Source organism: Eschrichtius robustus, chromosome 12 (assembly GCF_028021215.1).
Source record: "Eschrichtius robustus isolate mEscRob2 chromosome 12, mEscRob2.pri, whole genome shotgun sequence".
Classification (NCBI taxonomy): Eukaryota; Metazoa; Chordata; class Mammalia; order Artiodactyla; family Eschrichtiidae; genus Eschrichtius; species Eschrichtius robustus.
This window is the reverse complement of record NC_090835.1, coordinates 7,272,929-7,294,341: the sequence shown is the minus strand read 5'-3', so window position 1 is coordinate 7,294,341 and position 21,413 is coordinate 7,272,929. Positions and strand designations below refer to the sequence as shown.

General features: G+C 46.0%; 1 protein-coding gene across 5 annotated transcripts in view; it reads left to right on the top strand.

Moving 5' to 3' along the window:
* Positions 1-21,413, top strand: part of TTLL3 (tubulin tyrosine ligase like 3) — a 32,426-nt gene that overhangs the window by 3,113 nt on the left and 7,900 nt on the right. For 3 of the 5 annotated variants that reach the window (XM_068558633.1, XM_068558630.1, XM_068558632.1), the window contains exons 2-12: positions 98-189; positions 1,819-1,987; positions 2,123-2,220; positions 3,279-3,407; positions 4,500-4,614; positions 5,450-5,548; positions 6,414-6,497; positions 6,783-6,978; positions 9,903-10,051; positions 13,179-13,422; positions 14,432-14,867. In XM_068558633.1, coding sequence (XP_068414734.1) covers positions 142-189; positions 1,819-1,987; positions 2,123-2,220; positions 3,279-3,407; positions 4,500-4,614; positions 5,450-5,548; positions 6,414-6,497; positions 6,783-6,978; positions 9,903-10,051; positions 13,179-13,422; positions 14,432-14,867 — 1,767 coding nt within the window. In that variant the 5' untranslated portion in view covers positions 98-141. Of the gene's footprint in view, positions 1-97; positions 190-1,818; positions 1,988-2,122; positions 2,221-3,278; positions 3,408-4,499; positions 4,615-5,449; positions 5,549-6,413; positions 6,498-6,782; positions 6,979-9,902; positions 10,052-13,178; positions 13,423-14,431; positions 14,868-21,413 lie in introns of those variants that run through there. The other 2 variants (XM_068558631.1, XM_068558634.1) reach the window with 2 other exon arrangements.

Below are 21,413 nucleotides of genomic sequence, written 5' to 3'. Positions count from 1 at the left end.
GGGATACGGAGAAGAGCTGTAGAGGATGAGCATCCGGATGAAGAGTGGAGAGAGAGGAAGGGTGCCTACCCCAGCCCCACTGCGCATCTTTCTGCAGGTTCTCTTGTCCTTTGGCGAGGATTCTCCAAGGCGTCTCAACACATGGGCCGGCTCAGAAACGCCAAGATCCACGTGGAGAGAGCTATCAAGGTCGGAGGGAGCTTGGGGGTCTAGAAAGGGCCTGGAGAGTGGCTCATCCTGCCTCCCTGCACTATCTTCTCCCATCCTTAGAAAACATACAAGAAAAAAAAAATCCTTGATCCCACACCCATCTTCAAATACTTCCCCGTTTTTCAATACCCCGTTTACAGCCAGACTTCTTGGCAGAATTGTCTACTTTACCTGGGATTCACTCCTCAGCTCCCACCACTCTGGTTCCCTGCCCTTCCCCACTCCCATCGGGAACCACTCTAGTCAAGGTCACTGGTGACCTCCGAGGAGCCAGATCCAGCAGTCAGTCCCTTTTCTGTCCTGACCTTGGTTTGGCACCTTAGGCACCGACCCCCCACACATACCTTCCCTTTTGGTTGTCTGCACACTCCTAGTTCTCCTTTCTCCCTCCCTGGCAGCTACTTTTCAGTTGCCTTTGAAGACTTCTTGGGACACTTCTGGTTCCCTGGGTCCCTCTCCACACCTGTCTCCTTGGCCGTGAGTCCGGTCAGTGTGCTGTGCCCACTCCATGCCCTTTCCAGCCCAGCCAGTCCTCTAACTGCACGCTCCAGAGATCCAACCCCCCACTTGACATCTCCGCCCAGGGAACATCAAAGCATTTCAGACCCATGCCCCAAACCATACTCTTGATTTTCCTGCCCAAACCTGTTCTCCTCCCTACTCTCTGGTCTTCTCCATCTCCCAGTTGTTCAAGCCAGAAATCTGATCTTTCTGTTCCCTCACGCACACATCTAATCCCATCAGCAAAACTAGTCTCTATTTCCAAAACGAATCTCAACGCTATTGCCTTGTTCCCATCTCCACTGTAAGAACCTGCAGAAAGCACAACAACCTTCTGACTCGTCTCCCTGCTTCCATCCTTGTCCCCTCCATCTGTTTTCCGTACGACAGCAAGCCAGCAAGCCACACTTACAGCCTCCAACTATGTCACTCCCTCCCTTTGCTTTATTGCTTCACGCTACTCTTAATATAAAATTCAAGTTCGTTCCAAGGCCTGCAGGACCTTCCACAGTCTATTCCTACCTCTCAGGAGGTCTCCCCCTCATTTTCCACACTCCATTCACCCTGGCTTCCTTCCAGTTCCTGCCAACCTCTCCAGCCTCAAGACCTTTGCACATGCTTTTCCCTCTGCCTGAACTGCAATTTTCCCGGCTCTGCACATTCCTGGCTCCTTCTCAGACTCCCCTGACTGTGTTTCTCTGCGTCCCCATTAAGATCCAGTTTCTCGAGCTAGCCAGCCTGGATGTAAATTCCTGCTGTTTCACTTAACCACTGTGTGGCCAAGCTACTCAGTCTCTCTATGTCTCTGTTTCATAACCAGTTAAGTGGTGATAATAGTATCTATTAAAAATACTTATCATTGTTAGTAATGTATATAAGTGCTTAACACATAGTAGGTGCTCAATAAATATTAGCAAATAAATATAGTTACTCTTATGATGATTACTATGCAGATTATTTTTCTATTTATTTATAGCCTGTCTCTTCTACTGGAATATAGAAATTTCCTGAAGGCAGAGACCATAGCTGTCTGGTTCACCCTTATATCCCCTGTGGCTGGCACTTAGGCTATACTTACTGAACAAGCATTCTTCTGTCACCTTGCAGCAGAAGAAGATTTTCATGATCCAAGGCCGCTACCCTGTGATCCGGTGCCTTTTGTGCCGGAGGGGCTGGGTGGAGAAGAAGATGGTCCATCACTTGGGTACCACACTGCCACCACCACACAAGGATCTGAATAGCTCAGTCATGGGTGACAGTGACACCACTGAGGACGGTGAGCAATCCCTCCCTTTCCCCAGACTTCCTGAGTCCCATCCCTTTGGTTCCCACTGTCCCAGGGTTGAGGCTGTGATATGGGCCTGTGGGGTTGGGGCAGGGGCCTTACCAGGCCTGGGCTCTGCATCCACAGAGGATGAAGATGAGGATGAGGCATTCCGGCCACCACAGCTGTTCGACTTCGATGATTTACTGGAATTTGATGACCTGCATGGGACGCATGCTCTGATGGTGAGGGCCCAGGGGGCTGGACAGGGGTCTGCTTCGTTTGAGGGAGAGCACTAGAGTCCAGCTGGGTGACCCCAGACAAGTCCTTTCCTTCTCTGGGCCTCAGTTTCCCTATCTGTGGTAAAAACTGATTGGTTCTCTAAAGCCTAGGTAGGCCAGCGGAGTGGTGAGGGACACAGACAAGGCTGGCCTGGGTTCAGAACTGTTTGCCAGGTTGTTATCAGAAGCCGGCACAACCTCCACGCCTGGTAATTCCCCCTTCCAAATAAAAACCCCATAGTTCATCTTCCCCCGTCCCCAGCAAGGGAAGGCTAACAGGAAGGGCTTAAAACGTTTTGAAAGAGGCTGATATGATGTTGTGGAGGGTGTGTGTGCTGAGATGGGGACACCTGGCTTTCAATCTTTGCACCACCACTTACTGAGCTGAACTAGACCAAACTGCCGTTTTGGTCTGTCAGGCGAGGTTGAGGACTGCCACTTCCATATGGCCCAACCTTGTGAGCCCATGGAGAAGTCCCTGTGCCTCAGTTCCCTCATCTGTGAAATGGGGATAATGGTAGCACCTACCTCATAGGGTCGTGGTGAGGATTAAATGAGTTGACATGGCAAGCTTAGAACAGGGCCTGGCACATAGTGTTAGAGGTTATCAATAATCCTACCTCCCAGAGTTGCAGGAAGGACGGAGAGAGGTGGAGCCCACGAGAGAGCCTTTGTCACATGCTGTGTGCCCATCAGCTTGGAGTCACAGTCATGCCATTGAGCAAGTCACTAATGGCCAAGAGCCAGAACAAGGTGTGGCGTTCAGTTGTGGGGCTTAGTCACTGCCTAGGGGCACCTGGCCAAAGGAGCTGCGAGCCCACCTGCTCTCCGCTCACCCAGTGTGTGCCCCGGAGGAAGAGATGTCTTTCCTTAACGTACACAAAGATGGCGTGTGGGCTAGAGGCCCCCTTGGTAGCATCCTCTCCTTCCATTCACCCGCCTTGCCCAGCAGGGCGGGGAGAAGCCTCCTCGGGCCTTGTGCTGCCCGCATTAGCCTCCCCTGTCCCCTCCCCTCCCCACAGTCGCGCATGGTTCGGAACGAGATCCCCTACTTCATCTGGACCACTCGGCGGGACGTGCTGGACTGTCGCTTCCTCTCCAAGGATCAAATGATAAACCACTATGCCCGGGCGGGCTCCTTTACCACAAAGGTGGGCTCTCCAGGGCGCGGGCATGGCAGCTTCTAACCCCCCCACCCCCCGTCCTTGGGCCGGCAACCCCTACTCCCTGTTCTCCTCGTCAGTAAGAGTTCTCAGGAGATGGGGAGGTATATGACTCAGTGGGATTCGGACACGCCTGGGTTCAAATCCAACCCCTGCAGCATGTCTGGCACAGGTAGACATGGTGCCTAAAATAGACTCCAGGATCCAAATGGGATCTGGAGACAGAACAAACACCAGGTCTGGTGATTGTGAGGAGGAGGACCCTTCTCTCCAAGCAGAGCATATCTGGCTGATGGATCCATTATATCTTAGCTGGGTTCATTAACAAGTGACTTCACCTCTCTGAGCCTCAGGTCCCTCATCTTTTTTTTTTTTAATTTATTTATTTTTGGCTGTGTTGGGTCTTTGTTGCTGCACGCGGGCTTTCTCTAGTTGCGGCGAGTGGGGCCTACTCTTTGTTGCGGTGTGCGGGCTTCTCATTGTGGTGGCTTCTCTCATTGCGGAGCACAGGCTCTAGGCGTGCGGGCTTCAGTAATTGTGGCACACGGGCTTCAGTAGTTGTGGCTCACGGGCTCTAGAACGCAGGCTCAGTAGTCGTGGCGCATGGGCTTAGTTGCTCCACGGCATGTGGGATCTTCCCAGACCAGGGATTGAACCCGTGTCCCCTGCATTGGTAGGCGGATTCTTAACCACTGCGCCACCAGCGAAGCCCAGGTTCCTCATCTTTAAATGAGAATACCAGTAAGACCTATCTTCTAGGGTTATGGCAAGAATGATAGGCTTTATAACTGAGACCTGCTAGTATATTATTAGTGTGGACCGGGAGGATTCCTAGAGAAGGCAGGTATTTAAGGGTGTGAAAGAGTGGATAGGAAGGATGTGGGGCATACTCGGCGGAGGAACCACATGGGCAACACGGGGAGGTGGACATGAGCGGATCAAGCCTAGCAAGTGGGGCAGAGGCTCTGAGCACGTCCAAGCAGGGTCCCCTTGAGCTGTCTGGGTGTGTGCGAAGTGTGGGGGCCCTTGGAGGCCCTCTGGGCCAGTACCACCCTGCCCCCTCAGCGGCTAACTCCATAGGTGGGTCTATGTCTCAATCTCCGGAATTTGCCGTGGTTTGACGAGGCCGATGCTGACTCTTTCTTCCCGCGCTGCTACCGCCTGGGGGCTGAGGATGACAAAAAGGCCTTCATAGGTAAGGAGATGCCAGCCCCATGCCTGGACCCTCAAGCCGAAGGATGAGAGCTAAAGCCCTGGCTGATTTTGGAGAGCAAAGGGCCTCTCTCCTCATGCCCTCATCTACCCCAGCAGATTTCCTTCTCCATCTCCAATCCTTATCTTTCCCTAATGTGCTTCCCTTAATGAGCCTCCTACCTTGGTCAACCCAGACCTCCAGAAGAGCTGATGTAGCTTATCTTATTTTCTAGAGCAGGTTCTAAAAGTTGGTCGTTTGGTTGAGTTTGGAATCCAGAATAAGTTCCAACCTTGTGTCAGGTTCCACTGGCTAGACTGGGTTCCAAATCTAGAAAAGGCTCTAGACTTTGGGATTCTCAGGCAGAATAGGCTCCAACTCCAGCACATGCTCTAAATTCAGGTCAGAATTTGGATCCAGATTAGATGCTAGGTTTAAATTAGTCTCCAAATCTGATATAGATTTTGCGCCAAGGTCTGGGTCTCAGGCTAGATAAGTATCAAAAGTGGATCAGGACATTGTAAATCAACTATACATCAATTAAAAAATAAAATTAAAAAAAAAATCACCAAAAAAAAAAAAGTGGATCAGGAACAGAAGAGAGAAATCAGACAGCAGATCCAGGCATGATTCTGAAGGTAAAATATGAGCCAAGTCAGGTGAGGTTCTGGGTCTGTTTCTACAGTTGAAACAGAAGCCAGGTTCTAATCCGGGTTCTAGAGTCAGAAACAGTAGTCAGGTTCCGGATCCAAAATGGGGCAGGTCATGATCAGGTTCCGGAACCAGAACAGGCCTGGAGCCTAGAGGCTGAGCAGGGTATCCCCTGCCCCGGGAGCAGAGGACTTCTGGCTGACAGCTGCCCGCAACGTTCTCAAGCTGGTGGTAAAGTCAGAATGGAAGTCATACTCTATCCAAGCAGAAGAGGAAGAGGCTCCAGGTAAGTACTGTGGTTACCTCCACCCCCCCCCAGTTGTTTATCCTCCCAGCCAGCCACACATCCATCCACCTGTTCATCTGCGCATCTGTCTTTGTATTTTTCTCATCCATCTGCCCATCCACCACCCCTTCCTACCAACCCATCCGTACATTTACCCACCCATCTGTCCACCATTTGTCCATCCATCTGCCTACCTACTCACCCACCCAACTCACATGCACCTACCCATTCATCCATCCATTCATCTTCCCCCCCACTGTCGTTCTGTTCATTCACCTACTTCTCTCAGCTCCTCACTCCCTAACCATCTAGCCACTCCACCTTCCTACCTGTCTACCTACCTGTCCTTGTCTCCCCATCCATTTACCTCTTTTCCACCCAGCCATCCACCACCTATCTGTCCTCCGGCCCATCCACTCATCATTTTTCTGTCCCAACCACCTACCCAAGTGTCTTCCTATACATTTGTTAATTGACCCACTGCCTCATTCAGCCCTCCCATGGGCCTGGCATGTGGCCAAGCACTCTAGAGAGGACAGACTAGGAGGATGTGGTCCATCCCTACCCTGTGGGGAGCTCAGGTCTGTGAGGAGAGGAAGCTGTGAAACCGTGTAGTTTCACGTGGTCTGAGGACTTCTTGTGCCTTGTGAAGGGACACAGAGAGTCCCTCACTGCCTGCTGGCTCAACCCTTTGCTTGCCTTTTCCCTCTCTGGACTTAGCTTCTACCTCACAGCCTCCATCCTGTAACCCAGGGTCTCATCAGCCAGGGATTCGAAGAAGTGAGGGGCAGCTCTACTGGGAGGAGGAAAATCCCTGGCTCTTCCAGAGGCCGACTGCCCAATTGCTGTCTCTTGGGTGTGTCAGGTGCAAAGAAGACTGTCATGTGTCAGGAGCAGGGGCACAAGGGCCTCAGGTGTGTCAGAACTCCCAAGCACAGAGAGGCTGCAGGTGTGTGCTGGGGTTATAGGTGCTGAGATGCTTCGGGGACATTTAGGGTGGAGCCTCAAATGAGTGATAGGTCCTGGGATATTGGGGGCCAAGGGTGAGCACTGGGGCCGCAGGTGGATTTAGAACAAAAGCCCCAGGTGAGTGATAGGTCCCAGGGCAGTAGGGGATGCAGGTGTGTGCTGGGCCTCAGGTGTATTTAGGGTGAAGTCGCAGGTAAGTGACAGGCCTTGGGGCAGTGGGGGTCATGGCATATGAGATAGTGACAGCCCCCTCCTGTCTCTACAGGAGACACGCAGCCCAAGAAACAGGAGAAAAAGCCAGTGACGGTGTCGCCAGAGTTTGTGGAGGAGGCTCTGTGCGCCTGCGAGGAGCACCTTAACAACCTGGCCCACGTGGACATTGACAAGGACATGGAGGCTCCGCTCTACCTGAGCCCTGAGGGCTGGTCCCTCTTCCTCCAGCGCTACTATCAAGTGGTCCAGTGAGTACCTCTGCAGCCCTGGCCATGGGGCATGGCAGGTGCCCCTTGCTCTCGGGCAGCTTCCATGTTCTGAGCTGATGCTCAGGGACAGAACCTCTCTGTCGAGTGCTGCCCCCATCTCTCTCCAAGCCTCCCCGTTTCGTTCACCCTACTGTTCTCCTTCTTCAGAACCCTCAAGAGCTCCCACTGCCTTCATAATAGGATCCAAACCACTCTTCCCAGATCTTGACATAGCATCGTGACTAAGATCATGGCTGTGCTGTCAGATAGACCTGAGTCTGCCTTTGCCGCTTCCAAGCTCTGTGACCTTGGGAACATCACTAATCTTTCTGAGCTTTGCTTTTCTCAAATGTAAAATTGGTTTCAAAATAATGTCTGCCTGAAAGGTAGGATTAGACAGGATAATTTGTATGATGTTCTCAGCACTGACTCATAGAATTCACTCACAAAGTAAGACTCTATTAAGTCATTTAGATTTTATGCTGCAGGCCAACGTTTCCCAAAGTGTATTACATAGGATGCTAGTACTACAGGCTGTAAATAGAGTTTATGAAAAAAGGGCTTTTGTGGTCCATCACATTTGGAAAACATTGGGTTAAACAAAGTTAGCTAAAATAGGTTTCCTTGATGCAGGACTTTTCAGAACCTACTGGTGGTATAAACCTCCAAGAGAGATAGAGTGTGCAGTATATCCTGTACTTAACGTGACCCCAGCCCCCCGCCCCAAGCATCCTGAGCGGTTGCGTTTGCAGAACACACTCCGGGGAAAGGTTCTTGAGCAGAGCAAAGGAGTATTGAGATGGACCTGGAGCTGTTATAGGGAGACTCCGTTCAACAGAGTGTGTGGGAGAGACTGGACGGAGGAGGGCCCTGAAGGCAGGCGCACACTCAGTATTTACCAAGCCCCTCCTATGTGCCAGGAGTTGTGCCAGGCTCCAGAAATGAAACGAAGTCCCTGCCCTCAGGGGCACACAGCAGTAAGCTGGAGGGAGTGCCAAGGGCCTCAGCTGGCATGATGTTAGAATAGAAAGGAACAGACAGATTTAATGATTGATGGGGAGACTGAAGAACTAATAAATGAACTTTGGACGAATGACTTACCAAGCAAACCCACATCATTGATGAATAATTCATTTGTATCTTTTTTTAAACATCAGGAAACAAAAACTAGGTGACCCCATACTTTCCCCTTACCTGCCAGAAAACATGAAGCCACCCTTCTTAAATTAAGAATTATCAGGACTGAGTTAGAACAGTAGGTGGAAAGAATGTCAGTCCTCTGCATTTCTCAATGTGGGGTAAGTTGGGGGCTGGAGGAACCTCTCAAAAGTCAGGATTACATAAAATATTACATCATATAACATTGCCTTGAATTGTTCAGTACAGATCATTAGCTTTTATTAATCTATTCAGTATCTCAACTTTTTAAAAAAACAAATCCATGACGCACCAGCCAGGCTTTTTTTTTTTCCCCCTGCTCCCCCCACCAACCAGGCTTTTATCAAGGTTCACTTTCCACAGAAACACTTTTTTTTGTTGTTGTTAAATATAAAATCATATTGTCATGTTGAATATACTTTTTCAAGTTGCACGTGCCCCTGCCACCACCATGTGACACTTTCCTGGGCCAAATCACAGATTTGCTCAGCAGATTCTTTATGCCATGACCACAGAAAAGTTTCCAGCAAACCTTGTGGAAATAGAAGAGCCAGGACTTATGTGTGAATAAGAGGCCTTGCCAAGCTCCCTCCATCTGACTGTCCCCGTTCCTGGCACTGCCCAGCTGCTGCTGCTGTTCCTGCCTTAGCAACAGAGAGATAAGTCCTCCGTGGCTGGAGACATTCAAGAGGCTAAGATGTTAAAGAGATGTTACCGTCTAGTGGAGGCTTCCTTTGTATTCATTCAGAAGAAAACAAATGGGAGAGTTTGGATGAGGCTACCATCTGGGGTATTTTGTGACTTGGTTTAGCTGAGGACATTTTGTGTCCTGTAGGGAACAGGTCCCTCTTTGTCCATGAACCCTTGTCAGTACAGCCCAGTTGCTGAGGCCAGCTCCTGCCAGAGGACTTACTTATCCAACCAGTCATTCAGTTAACAGACTTTCAGGGAGCGCCTAATAAGTGCCGGGTACTGCTTGGGGTTGGGACTACAACAGAGAATAACAACTACAAAAAATGTTCCTGCTCTCATAAAGCTTACGTTCCAGTGAGCGGAGACAGGCATTAACCAAATCAGTCTGGGTGTCAGGTGGTAAGTGATGGGAAGAGAAATAAATCAAGGAGATGTGTGATACAGATGTGCTAGAAAAGAATTAGACTAGGAAGGGGCCCACCTATCAACCAGTGTTAGGTTCTGATTAGGAGGGGAATGAACCCCCAAAAGCACCTGTGGATGGAAGAATCAGGAAGAGTGGAGTTTGCATCCTGCCACTTAACTCAGTGTGTGGCCTTGGGCAAATCCCTTAACTCTCCAACCTTCAGTTTATACTTCTCTAAAATGGGACCAGTAACATTTCCCTGGAGATGGATTAGTGATAATATAGGTAAAGCCCTTGGCACAGTGCCTGGCACATAGTGGTGCCTCATCATTTGATGCTGGTATGATTAAATTCTATCAAAGGCAGTTTTAATGTAATAGAAAGGGAGGTGGCAGAAGGTGGAGTGTTGGAGTGAGGGGGGTGCAGCAGGTAGAATGTCCCCATCCTCTCCCATTCCAGCAGTCTGGGTGATGCCCTGGGCAGGGTGGATGTGGGGGACACCCTGAGCGTGGGGCTGGAGGTTTGGGAGAGACCTATCTGGATCTCTAGGGGAAGGGCGTGACCAAAGCTGGTTGGAGCATGGCCAGGGGGCTTTTGTCTCCCCTTGCCTTGTTCACCAGGATGCCCCCAGGCCCAGCCCTGCCCAAGTCCCATCATCTCCCCACAGCGAGGGGGCAGAACTCAGGTACCTCGACACTCAGGTCCAGCGCTGTGAGGACCTCCTGCAGCAGCTGCGGGCCGTGGTGCCCCAGATGGACATGGAAGGAGATCGCAACATCTGGATCGTGAAGCCGGGAGCCAAGTCCCGTGGACGAGGTGTGGCTCAGCCCCTGCTTCCTGTACCAGCACCCTACACCCTCCCCAGCTAGAGGCCAGGGAAGTTAAATAGTACAGGTTCTGTTGGAGCCAAACTACCTAGGTTCGAATCCCAGCTCTGCTACTTATATGCTGTGTGACCTTGAGCAAGTTATATCACTTCTCTGAACCTCAGTTCCCTCATCTGTTGAGGATTAAACGAGGTAGTACATCTACCACTCAGCATGGTGCCTGGCACAGTAGCCACCCCGTCAATGCTGGCTGCTGTGATGATGATGCCAGCACCTCCTCTCCTGCCCTGTGGGTTTAGGTTAATGCTTTAGGCAGGTCTGGTGATACTCACATGCAGTTGCTTGTCATCGAAGGGCTCTCATATTTGACCAGTGCATCCTTGTGAGGGTATAGTACAGGGGTTAAGGGTATGGATGCTGGGAGCGAGACTTCCTGGATTCAAACCCCAGCTCTGCCTCCTAATATCCATAAGACCTGGGGCAGGTTAGTTAACCTCTTCCTTGCCTCATTTTCATCATTGTTAAGATGAAGCCAATAATGCCTACCTGAGAGGATTACATGAGAATCATATATGGAAAGTGCTTAGATCCTGTGCTTTTACAGAGTACCTGCTATGTAATAGCAGCTATTATTCTCAGCTATTATTCTGACTGCTCAGCATGAATGGAATTTGAACAGGGCAGCCAGCAAGCTGGGATGGTGCATTAGCCCAGCCTTTAAAAGATGGTTAAGGACTTCCGAGATGTAAAAAACAGACTTCTGGCAGCAGATCGCTCCATGTACTGCCTGCCCTTGGGTGAATTTGTTCATGTCCAAGTGAAGCTGTCGCAGCTCCACACACTATGGGGCACTCCTGTTGGGATGCCTTTTCAAAACCAGCATCATAGTCTTTTCTTTTTCTACCTTGGAAATAGTTTTGTTGGTTTTTTCCAAGTATGAACATACGTATTTGTTATTTTTTAAAAAAAGATCAGACAGTACAGAAAAGTAGAAGGAAGCAAAGGCACCCTTGATTTCACTGAGGTAACTACAATTCACCTTGTGATGTGTTTCTTTCTATACTTTCTTCTATGCATGTGGAGAGTGTGTGCATGTTTTATTTTATTTTAAATAAGAGCATACTATTTGGTAGCTTCCTTTTTTCATTTATTATATCTTTCCATATCAGTGAGTATTACTCATTTATTTTTTGCACCTTTCTTTTTTCTTAACAGTGGATCTTGCAGATCACTCCATTGCAGTACATCTAGATCTGCTTTTCTTCCCTGCTTGTTTTTAGCTTATTATTATAGACACTTTTCAAACATACAGTGAATCCCAAAGTATTTCAACATTTCCTCTCCATTTTTAGAAAAACTTAATTGAGATATGTATACAATATACTTCATTGAAAAGGGTATGCATTGTGAATATACAACTCAGTGAATTGTCACATAGTGAACACACTCGTGGAAACAGCACCCAGATCATGAAATACAACACTATCTGCACCCGAGAGGGCCCCCTCCCATGCCATCTCCAGGTCTCTACCTCCCCGCAATGGGAACCCCTATTCTGACTTACAATACCATAGATTAGTGTTGCCTGTTTTTGAATTTTATATAAAAGTACAGTATGTGCTTTCTTACCTCATTCTGTTTTACAGCTGCATAGTCTAATCTTGTTTAGATGTACTCTCATGGTCTTACCTAATCCTTTTCTGATGGATATTTAGATGGCCACCATTTTTTTCTCCTGTTTATTTGATTATTGATTGATGAACTGCTATTACAAGCAACACTGATGAATATCCTGTGCAGATATCTTAGTAGCCTTTCCATGTATTTCCTTAGGATAAATTCCTAAAAGTGAAATTGCTGGGTCAGAGGTCATGAACAGCCTCAATCTTTGGCTATACAAGGCGTCATGTTATTGGGGATCTTAGTGATCATTCTGGCTATTTGAGAAAGGATCTGGCTTGGGAACCCAGCACAAGTTATTCTGTGCCATTGGCGGGCAATCAGACTGTTTGAAGGGCCAAACAATGAAGAAATGAGATTGATTTGTGTGTTTGTTTGCCTTGTGATTCTTACTGTAGACCCTTGAACAACGTGGGTTTGAACTGCGTGGGTCCACATATATGCGGATTTCTTTCACTATATACATACTTCAGTACTACATGATCTGTTGTTGGTTGAATCCATGGCTGTGGAACCACGGATACAGAGGGCCTACTGTAAAGTTATATGAGAATTTTTGACTGCTCGGAGGGTTGGCGCTCCTAATCCCTGTGTTGTTCAAGGGTCAACTGTATATATCAGCATTAAAATAACGCCTTATTAGCATAAGATACTTAACTTCACTCGTTATAAAACAGATAAAATTAAGATATCATTCTACCTAAGAGAATGGCAAAAATAAATCATCAACAGTGTTGATAGAATGTGGGCAAACACACAATCTCATGCACTCTTACTGGGAGTACAAATTGGTAGAACATCTTTGTTCTATAAAGTGAAAAAATGCACATACCCTTTGAGCCAGCAAATCTATACCTAGGGATGTTTTCCACAGGTAACTAGTAATAATGATATGAGTTAACATTTACTGAATGCTCACCAAGTGCCAAGCAGTATTCCAATTCCTTAGCATGTTTAAGTGCATAGAATCCTATGAAACTGAGGCACACTCAACTCTTCCATAACCTGGGAGCCTATCCATAGGACCTGGGAGCAGCACTTGGCTGCCTCTGGGGAAGGAGATGTATTTTTTTAAATTGTATACCCTTCTGTACTGCCTACTTTTCACTTCTGTTGTTTTATATTCCATTAGTTATTGTGAAAAACTAATCAAAGTCATTTATGCACGTGGTTTTTAAAAAAGCCCAATACTGTTTTAATTGTTATCCGTGCATATATTCCTTTTCATCAAATAAAACTGGTTAATTTTTTTTAAAACTTTAAATCCTTAGCAGATTCTCAGCTTTCCCAAAGGGAACAGGGAGAAGGGCAGGCTTACCCACTTGGGCCTATCAGTCCTTTGGGGGTGAGAGCTTATGATGAGCTCTCCATGGTCCCCTGGCCCATCTCCCAGCCCAAGCCTGACCTGATCCCTGACCACCCTGTTTCCCCCGAAGGCATCATGTGCATGGACCACCTGGAGGAGATGCTGAAGCTGGTGGACGGCAATCCCATGGTGATGAAGGACGGCAAGTGGGTGGTGCAGAAGTATATTGAGCAGCCCCTGCTCATCTTTGGCACCAAGTTTGATCTGAGACAGTGGTTCTTGGTGACCGACTGGAACCCACTTACTGTGTGGTTCTACCGCGACAGCTACATCCGCTTCTCTACACAGCCCTTCTCCTTGAAGAACCTGGACAAGTGAGCCTCCCCCAGAACCCTCACTCCCATGAGCTCCCAGTCTAGCTGGGGAGCTGGCAAGGAGCAGCGATTCCAGGGCAATGTGGGGCTCCAAACACACTCTGCAGGCAGGCAGGCCTCTATCCATCCAACCACCTGTGTGTACCCTGTGCCGTTCAGTGTTCTAGGCACGTGGGACACAGCAGTGAACAAAACGAGCCCAGCCCTCAAGAGTTCATATTCCAGCAGGGAGAAACAAACAAGCCATGAATATAATCAGTAAAATCATCTACTGGGTTAAAAGTGATATGTGTTATGGAAGAAAGGATGTAGAGCGGGGTAAAGGGGGATCAGGAGAAATGCGAGAGGAGAGAGGCAGGTTGCAGCGTTCATTTCGGGGGAGAGGAAGTGTGTTGAGCCCTGGGTTCAAATTCCGTCTCTGAAGCTTCCAAGCTCTGTAGCTTGGGTCAGGTGAAAACCTATAAGTATTTAAGCTTCCGTTGCCACATCTGAAGAATGGAGGCAGTAATATGGAGCGCATAGCTGTCGGCTACTGAGTGCTCTGTATGTGACGATTGCTAAGCACTTCGTGTATGTTATCTCAGTCCTCCATGAAAACCCGGTGAAGTAGGTACTGTTACTACCCCCATTTTACAGATGTTGAAAGGAGCCCATGGGTTAAATGACTTATGTAAGGTCTTACCAGTCAGCGATGAAGATAGAACTTGAACACATGTCTTGGTGACCATGGGGCCCGTATTCTTAACCACCTTCTTATCTTCCAGGCACTGGCAGGGTTAACTGCCACTGTCACAAAGCACTTAATACTGTGGCCCCTGTAGTTAGTGCCCTCAGAGAGGTCCTGAGCGAAGACTGGTAGTGGCCCTAGAAGAATGTGATGAGGCCTTTGTCCCCTCAAGCTGAACGGTCCAGAGTGCACGGGGCTGGTTTCGGGGTTTGCCTGCCCTCCCCGCGTTTGGGTGGGAGGGGCACAGGGAGCCAGCCCTCAGCTTTCTGCTCTCTGTCCCAGCTCCGTGCACCTGTGCAACAACTCCATCCAGAAGCACCTGGAGAATTCGTGCCACCGACACCCACTGCTGCCCTCAGACAACATGTGGTCAAACCAGAAGTTCCAGGCCCACCTGCAGGAGATGGGGGCCCCGAACGCCTGGTCCACCGTCATCGTGCCTGGCATGAAGGCTGCGGTGATCCACGCCCTGCAGACCTCCCAGGACACCATGCAGTGTCGGAAGGCCAGCTTCGAGCTCTATGGCGCCGACTTTGTGTTCGGTGAGGACTTCCAGCCCTGGCTGATCGAGATCAACGCCAGCCCCACCATGGCACCCTCCACGGCTGTCACCGCCCGGCTCTGTGCCGGCGTGCAGGCCGACACCCTGCGCGTGGTCATCGACCGGCGGCTGGACCGCAGCTGTGACACGGGGGCCTTCGAGCTCATCTACAAACAGGTGAGGTGGCCAGGCCCAGGCAGCACCCAGGGAGGCCTTCCCATAGTGGAGCTCAGGGCTTTGCGGTCACCTAAACCCGGCTCAAGTCCTGGTCCTGCCACAGTGACTGGGTACAGCCACTTCACCCCCTTGAGCCTCCATTTCCCCATCTGTAAGATGGACATGCTATAACCATCTGTCTCCTGGGTTTTGGGAGATGAAATGAGTTAATGTGTGGGTAATATTTCTAGAGAGGCCAGTAGCATACTGTTAAAAGCATAGACTCTGAAACCTCCCTGGGTTCAAATCCTGGCTCAAATTCCTAACCTCTAGGGGTCGCAGTTTCCTTATTTGTAGAGCGGGAATGAAAATGGTACCTACGTCGTAAGATTGTGAAAATTAAACGAGCTGATACAGGTAAAGCACTTTAGAGGTGCCTGGCACATAGTAAATGCTACAGAGGTTTTAGCTATTGTTAGTACCTAGTAAGGTTGTTAGGTGTTTTAAGGTAAATGCCATCACTGTAAAGTGCCTCACATAAAGTGCCTCCACAGTCAATTTGTGGAGGCTGCTATTATTATTGTTATGTTATTGTTGTTGTTGTTATTATTTATTTTACCTTGTTCCAAAAAGAGATTTGAGTCCACTTATTGGAATAAGATTTTTAAAAGTCAGAAAACTGATTTCAAGGGTTTCTGAACGCTGCAAATAATTTCCTGTGGTTATTAAATTAAATATCCTAATCCTTCTGATTAGGATTAGGATTCCATCAAAGTTTGGCCACAGGGAGAGGATGTGCTGATCGCATAACCCAAGTGTCCTGGTCTTTGTCAGTTACTGATTGTATCTTAAATTAATACGTTGGCATTTTGGCTTCAAAAAATGTAAATGAGGAAACATAAGGGCAGGAAAATAAGATAAAGCAAAGGGGAAGGGAAAGTTTTAACTTAGTGGTTCCCAAATGCTGATCACAGGCCAGAATCTCCTGGAAAGCTTTCCAAAGATACTGTTGTCAGGAAGCCCCACCCCCAGAGGTTGACCCAAAATGACTGGTTTAGGGACTATGCATCTGCATTTTTCAAATATCCTAGTTATTCCCAAAATCTCTTATAGCCAAGTCTTTTTTTTTTTTTTTTTTAATTTTTATTTATTTATTTATTTATTTATGGCTGTGTTGGGTCTTCGTTTCTGTGCGAGGGCTTTCCCTAGTTGTGGCAAGCGGGGGCCACTCTTCATCGCGGTGCGCGGGCCTCTCATTATCGCGGCCTCTCTTGTTGGCGGAGCACAGGCTCCAGACGCGCAGGCTCAGTAATTGTGGCTCACGGGCCTAGTTGCTCCGCGGCATGTGGGATCTTCCCAGACCAGGGCTCGAACCCGTGTCCCCTGCGTTGGCAGGCAGATTCTCAACCACTGCGCCACCAGGGAAGCCCCTAGCCAAGTCTTTTTGTTTTGGTTTTGTAAACCAACATGTAATCAAGATTCACACTTTGCATTGGTTGTTTTGTCTCTTTCATTTCCTTTCTTTTCTTTTCTTTTCTTTTTTTTTTTTTTAAATAGATACTCCCACTCAGAAAGGAGAGGCAGGGTGGGAAGTACATAGGAATCATTAGTCCACAGCAATTGTGAAATCCACCCTGGCACTTAATTCTCCTTTTGCTCTTAGGACCCATTATTACTTCCTAGGAGTTCCCTGTGTCTCTTGCTTCCATCCATTGGGAAGTCTGTTCAGCCTTGAGCCATCCTCCCTCTTCTGTGATCATGCTCGGTAGTTCTTAGTCTGTTACCTGCTCCAAGAATTTTGGGGCTACAGAAGCCTCTTTCATTTCATATTGCATCTGTCCGTTTCAGTCCAAGTTGATATTTTTAAAAGCCTTGTGGGTTTCTTGTATATCAATTTATAACCCATTTTATTGCACAAAGGCCATGTCCACAGATCTTAGAGATAAACTCTTCTCTCTTCCATGAGGCTGATGTAGGACAACAGCCCTCAAAATTATAGAAGCCCAACTGTTAACAGAGAGGGCCTGCAACCCTGTCTTTTAACTCAAAATGTGTTAAAGACTTAATCATAAGACCTACAGGTGTACACTTGGGGTGCTGAAAAGACCTGTAGCTGCTTTAAAGGACCTATTAGGCATGGCTTAGATTTCTCTGAAGTTTTGTTTTGTTTTGTTTTGTTTTTAGATATCATTGACATACAACCTTGTTAGTTTCAGATGTACAACATAATATTTGTATATATTGTGAAATGATCACCACAGTAAGTCTAGTTAACAACTATCACCACAGTTACAAATTTTTTTTCCTTGCATTTACTTTCTCAGCAACTTTCAAGTATACAATACAGCATTATTAACTATAGTCACCATTCTGTACCTTACATGACTTATTTATTTTGTAACTGAAAGTTTGTAACTTTTTATCCCCTTCACCCATTTTGCCCACCCACCAACTATCTGTTCTCTGTATCAGTGAGTTCAGTTTGTTTTTGATTTTAGATTCCACATATAATTGAAATTATATGGTGTTTGTCTTTGTCTGTCTGACTTATTTCACTTAGCATAATGCCCTCAAGGTCTATCCACATTGTCACAAATGGCAAGATTTTCTTCTTTTTATTTATTTATTTTTTGGGGCCACGCCATGCTGCATGTGCGATCATAGTTCCCCAACCAGGGATCGAACCCATGCCGCCTTGAAGTGGTAGCGCAGAGCCTTAAACCACTGGACTGCCAGGGAAGTCCTGAGATTTTCTTCTTTTTAATGGCTGAGTAATATTCCGTTGTATATTTATATATACCACATTTTCTTTGTCTACTCATCCATGAGTGGATGCTTAGGTTGCTTCTATGTGTTGGTTATTGTAAATAATGCTGCCATGAACATGGGCTTGCAGCTATCTTTTCAAGTTAGTGTTTTCATTTCCTTCAGGTAAATACCCAGAAGTGGAATTGCTGGATCATATGGTAGTTTTATGTTTAACTTTTCAAGAAATCTCCATACTGCTTTCCATAGTGCCTGTAGCGATTTACAGTCCCACCAACCATGCACAAGGGTTCCCTTTTCTTTACATCCTCGCCAACACTTGTAATTTTTTGTCTTTCGGATGATAGCCATTCTAACAGGTGTGAGATGATATCTCATTGTGGCTTTGATTTGCATTTCCCTGATGATTAGTGGTGTTGAGCACCGTTTCATGTACCTGTTGGCCATCTGTATGTCTTCTTTTGAAAAATGTCTATTCAGATCCTCTGCCCATTTTCTAATCAGACTGTCTTCATATATTTTGGGGACTTCCCTGGTGGTCCAGTGGTTAAGACTCCGCGCTTCCATTGCAGGGGGCGTGGGTTAGATGCCTGGTCGGGGAACTAAGTACCCGCATGCCACATAGTGCGGCCCAAAAAAAAAAAAAAAAAGATTGTCTTTGTATGTTTGGATATAAACCTCTTACAAATGATTTACAAACATTTTCTCCCATTTGGTAGGTTGTCTTTTTTTTTTTTTGAATTTTATTTTATTTTTTTATACAGCAGGTTCTTATTAGTTATCCATTTTATACATATTAGTGTATGTATATATGTCAATCCCAACCTCCCAGTTCATCCCACCACCACCACCACCACCACCACCCCGCCGCTTTCCCCCCCTTGGTGTCCATACGTTTGTTCTCTACATCTGTGTCTCAACTTCTGCCCTGCAAACTGGTTCATCTGTACCATTTTTCTAGGTTCCACGTACATGCGTTAATATACGATATTTGTTTTTCTCTTTCTGACTTACCTCACTCCGTATGACAGTCTCTAGATCCATCCACGTCTCTACAAATGACCCAATTTCGTTCTTTTTTTATGGCTGAGTAATATTCCATTGTATATATGTACCACATCTTCTTTATCCATTCGTCTGTCAATGGACACTTAGGTTGCTTCCATGACCTGGCTATTGTAAATAGTGCTGCAATGAACATTGGGGTGCATGTGTCGAATTATGGTTTTCTCTGGGTATATACCCAGTAGTGGGATTGCTGGGTCATATGGTAATTCTATTTTTAGTTTTTTAAGGAACCTCCATACTGTTCTCCATAGGGGCTGTATCAACTTACATTCCTACCAACAGTGCAAGAGGGTTCCCTTTTCTCCACACCCTCTCCAGCATTTGTTGTTTGTAGATTTTCTGATGATGCCCATTCTAAGTGGTGTGAGATGATACCGCACTGTAGCTTTGATTTGCATTTCTCTAATAATTAGTGATGCTAAGCAGCTTTTCTTGTGCTTCTTGGCCATCTGTATGTCTTCTTTGGAGAAATGTCTATTTAGGTCTTCTGCCCATTTTTTGATTTGGTTGTTCATTTTTTTAAATATTGAGCTGCATGAGTCGTATATATATTTTGGAGATTAATCCTTTGTCCATTGATTTCTTTGCAAGTATTTTCTCCCATTCTAAGGGTTGCCTTTTCGTCTTGTTTGTAGTTTCCTGTGCTGTGCAAAAGCTTTTAAGTTCCATTAGGTCCCATTTGTTTAATTGTGCTTTTATTTCCCTTACTCTAGGAGGTGGGTCAAAAAAGATCTTGCTGTGATTTATGTCAAAGAGTGTTCTTCCTATGTTTTCCTCTAAGAGTTTTAGAGTGTCCAGTCTTACATATAGGTCTCTAATCCATTTTGAGTTTATTTTTGTGTATGGTGTTAGGGAGTGTTCTAATTTCATTCTTTTACATGTAGCTGTCCAGTTTTCTCAGCACCACTTGTTGAAGAGACTGTCTTTTCTCCATTGTATATCCTTGCCTCCTTTGTCATAGATTAGTTGACCATAGGTGCGTGGGTTTATCTCTGGGCTTTCTATCCTGTTCCATTGATCTATGTTTCTGTTTTTGTGCCAGTACCATATTGTCTTGATTACTGTAGCTTTGTAGTATAGCCTGAAGTCAGGCAGTCTGATTCCTCCAGCTCTGTTTTTTTTCCTGAAGACTGCTTTGGCTATTCAGGGTCTTTTGTGTCTCCATACAAATTTTAAGATTTTTTGTTCTAGTTCTGTAAAAAATGCCATTGGTAATTTGATAGGGATTGCATTGATTCTGTAGATTGCTTTAGGTAGTATAGTCATTTTCACAATATTGATTCTTCCAATCCAAGAACATGGTATATCTCTCCATCTGTTTGTATCATCATTATTTCTTTCATCAGTGTCTTGTAGTTTTCTGCATACAGGTCTTTTGTCTCCCTAGGTAGGTTTATTCCTAGGTATTTTATTCTTTTTCTTGCAATGGTAAATGGGAGTGTTTCCTTAATTTCTCTTTCAGATTTTTCATCATTAGTGTATAGGAATGCAAGAGATTTCTGTGCATTAATTTTGTATCTTGCAACTTTACCAAATTCATTGATTAGCTCTAGTAGTTTTCTGGTGGCATCTTTAGGATTCTCTATGTATAGTATCATGTCATCTGCAAACAGTGACAGTTTTACTTCTTCTTTTCCAATTTGTATTCCTTTTATTTCTTTTTCTTCTCTGATTGCCGTGGCTAGGACTTCAAAAAGTATGTTGAATAATAGTGGCGAGAGTGGACATCCTTGTCTTGTTCCTGATCTTAGAGGAAATGCTTTCAGTTTTTCACCATTGAGAATGATGTTTGCTGTGGGTTTGTTGTATATGGCCTTTATTATGTTGATGCAGTTTCCCTCTTTGCCCACTTTCTGGAGAGTTTTTATCATAAATGAGTGTTGAATTTTGTCAAAAGCATTCTCTGCATCTATTGAGATGATCATATGGTTTTTCTTCTTCAATTTGTTAATATGGTGTATCACATTGATTGATTTGCATATATTGAAGAATCCTTGCATCCCTGGGATAAATCCCACTTGATCATGGTGTATGATCCTTTTAATGTGTTGCTGGATTCTGTTTGCTAGTATTTTGTTGAGGATTTTTGCATCTATATTCATGAGTGATATTGGTCTGTAATTTTCTTTTTTTGTAGTATCTTTGTCTAGTTTTGGTATCGGGGTGATGGTGGCCTCATAGAATGAGTTTGGGAGTGTTCCTTCCTCTGCAATTTTTTGGAAGAGTTTGAGAAGGATGGGTGTTAGTTCTTCTCTAAATGTTTGATAGAATTCACCTGTGAAGCTATCTGGTCCTGGACTTTTGTTTGTTGGAAGATTTTTAACCACAGTTTCAATTTCCTTACTTGTGATTGGTCTGTTCATATTTTCTGTTTCCTCCTGGTTCAGTCTTGGAAGGTTATACCCTTCTAAGAATTTGTCCATTTCTTCCAGGTTGTCCATTTTATTGGCATAGAGTTGCTTGTAGTAGTCTCTTAGGATGCTTTGTATTTCTGTGGTGTCTTTTGTAACTTCTCCTTTTTCATTTCTAATTTTATTGATTTGAGTCCTCTCCCTCTTTTTCTTGATGAGTCTGGCTAATGGTTTATCAATTTTATCTTCTCAAAGAACCAGCTTTTAGTTTTATTGATCTTTCTATTGTTTTCTTTGTTTCTATTTCATTTATTTCTGCTCTGATCTTTATGATTTCTTCCCTTCTACTGACTTTGGGTTTTGTTCTTCTTTCTCTAGTTCC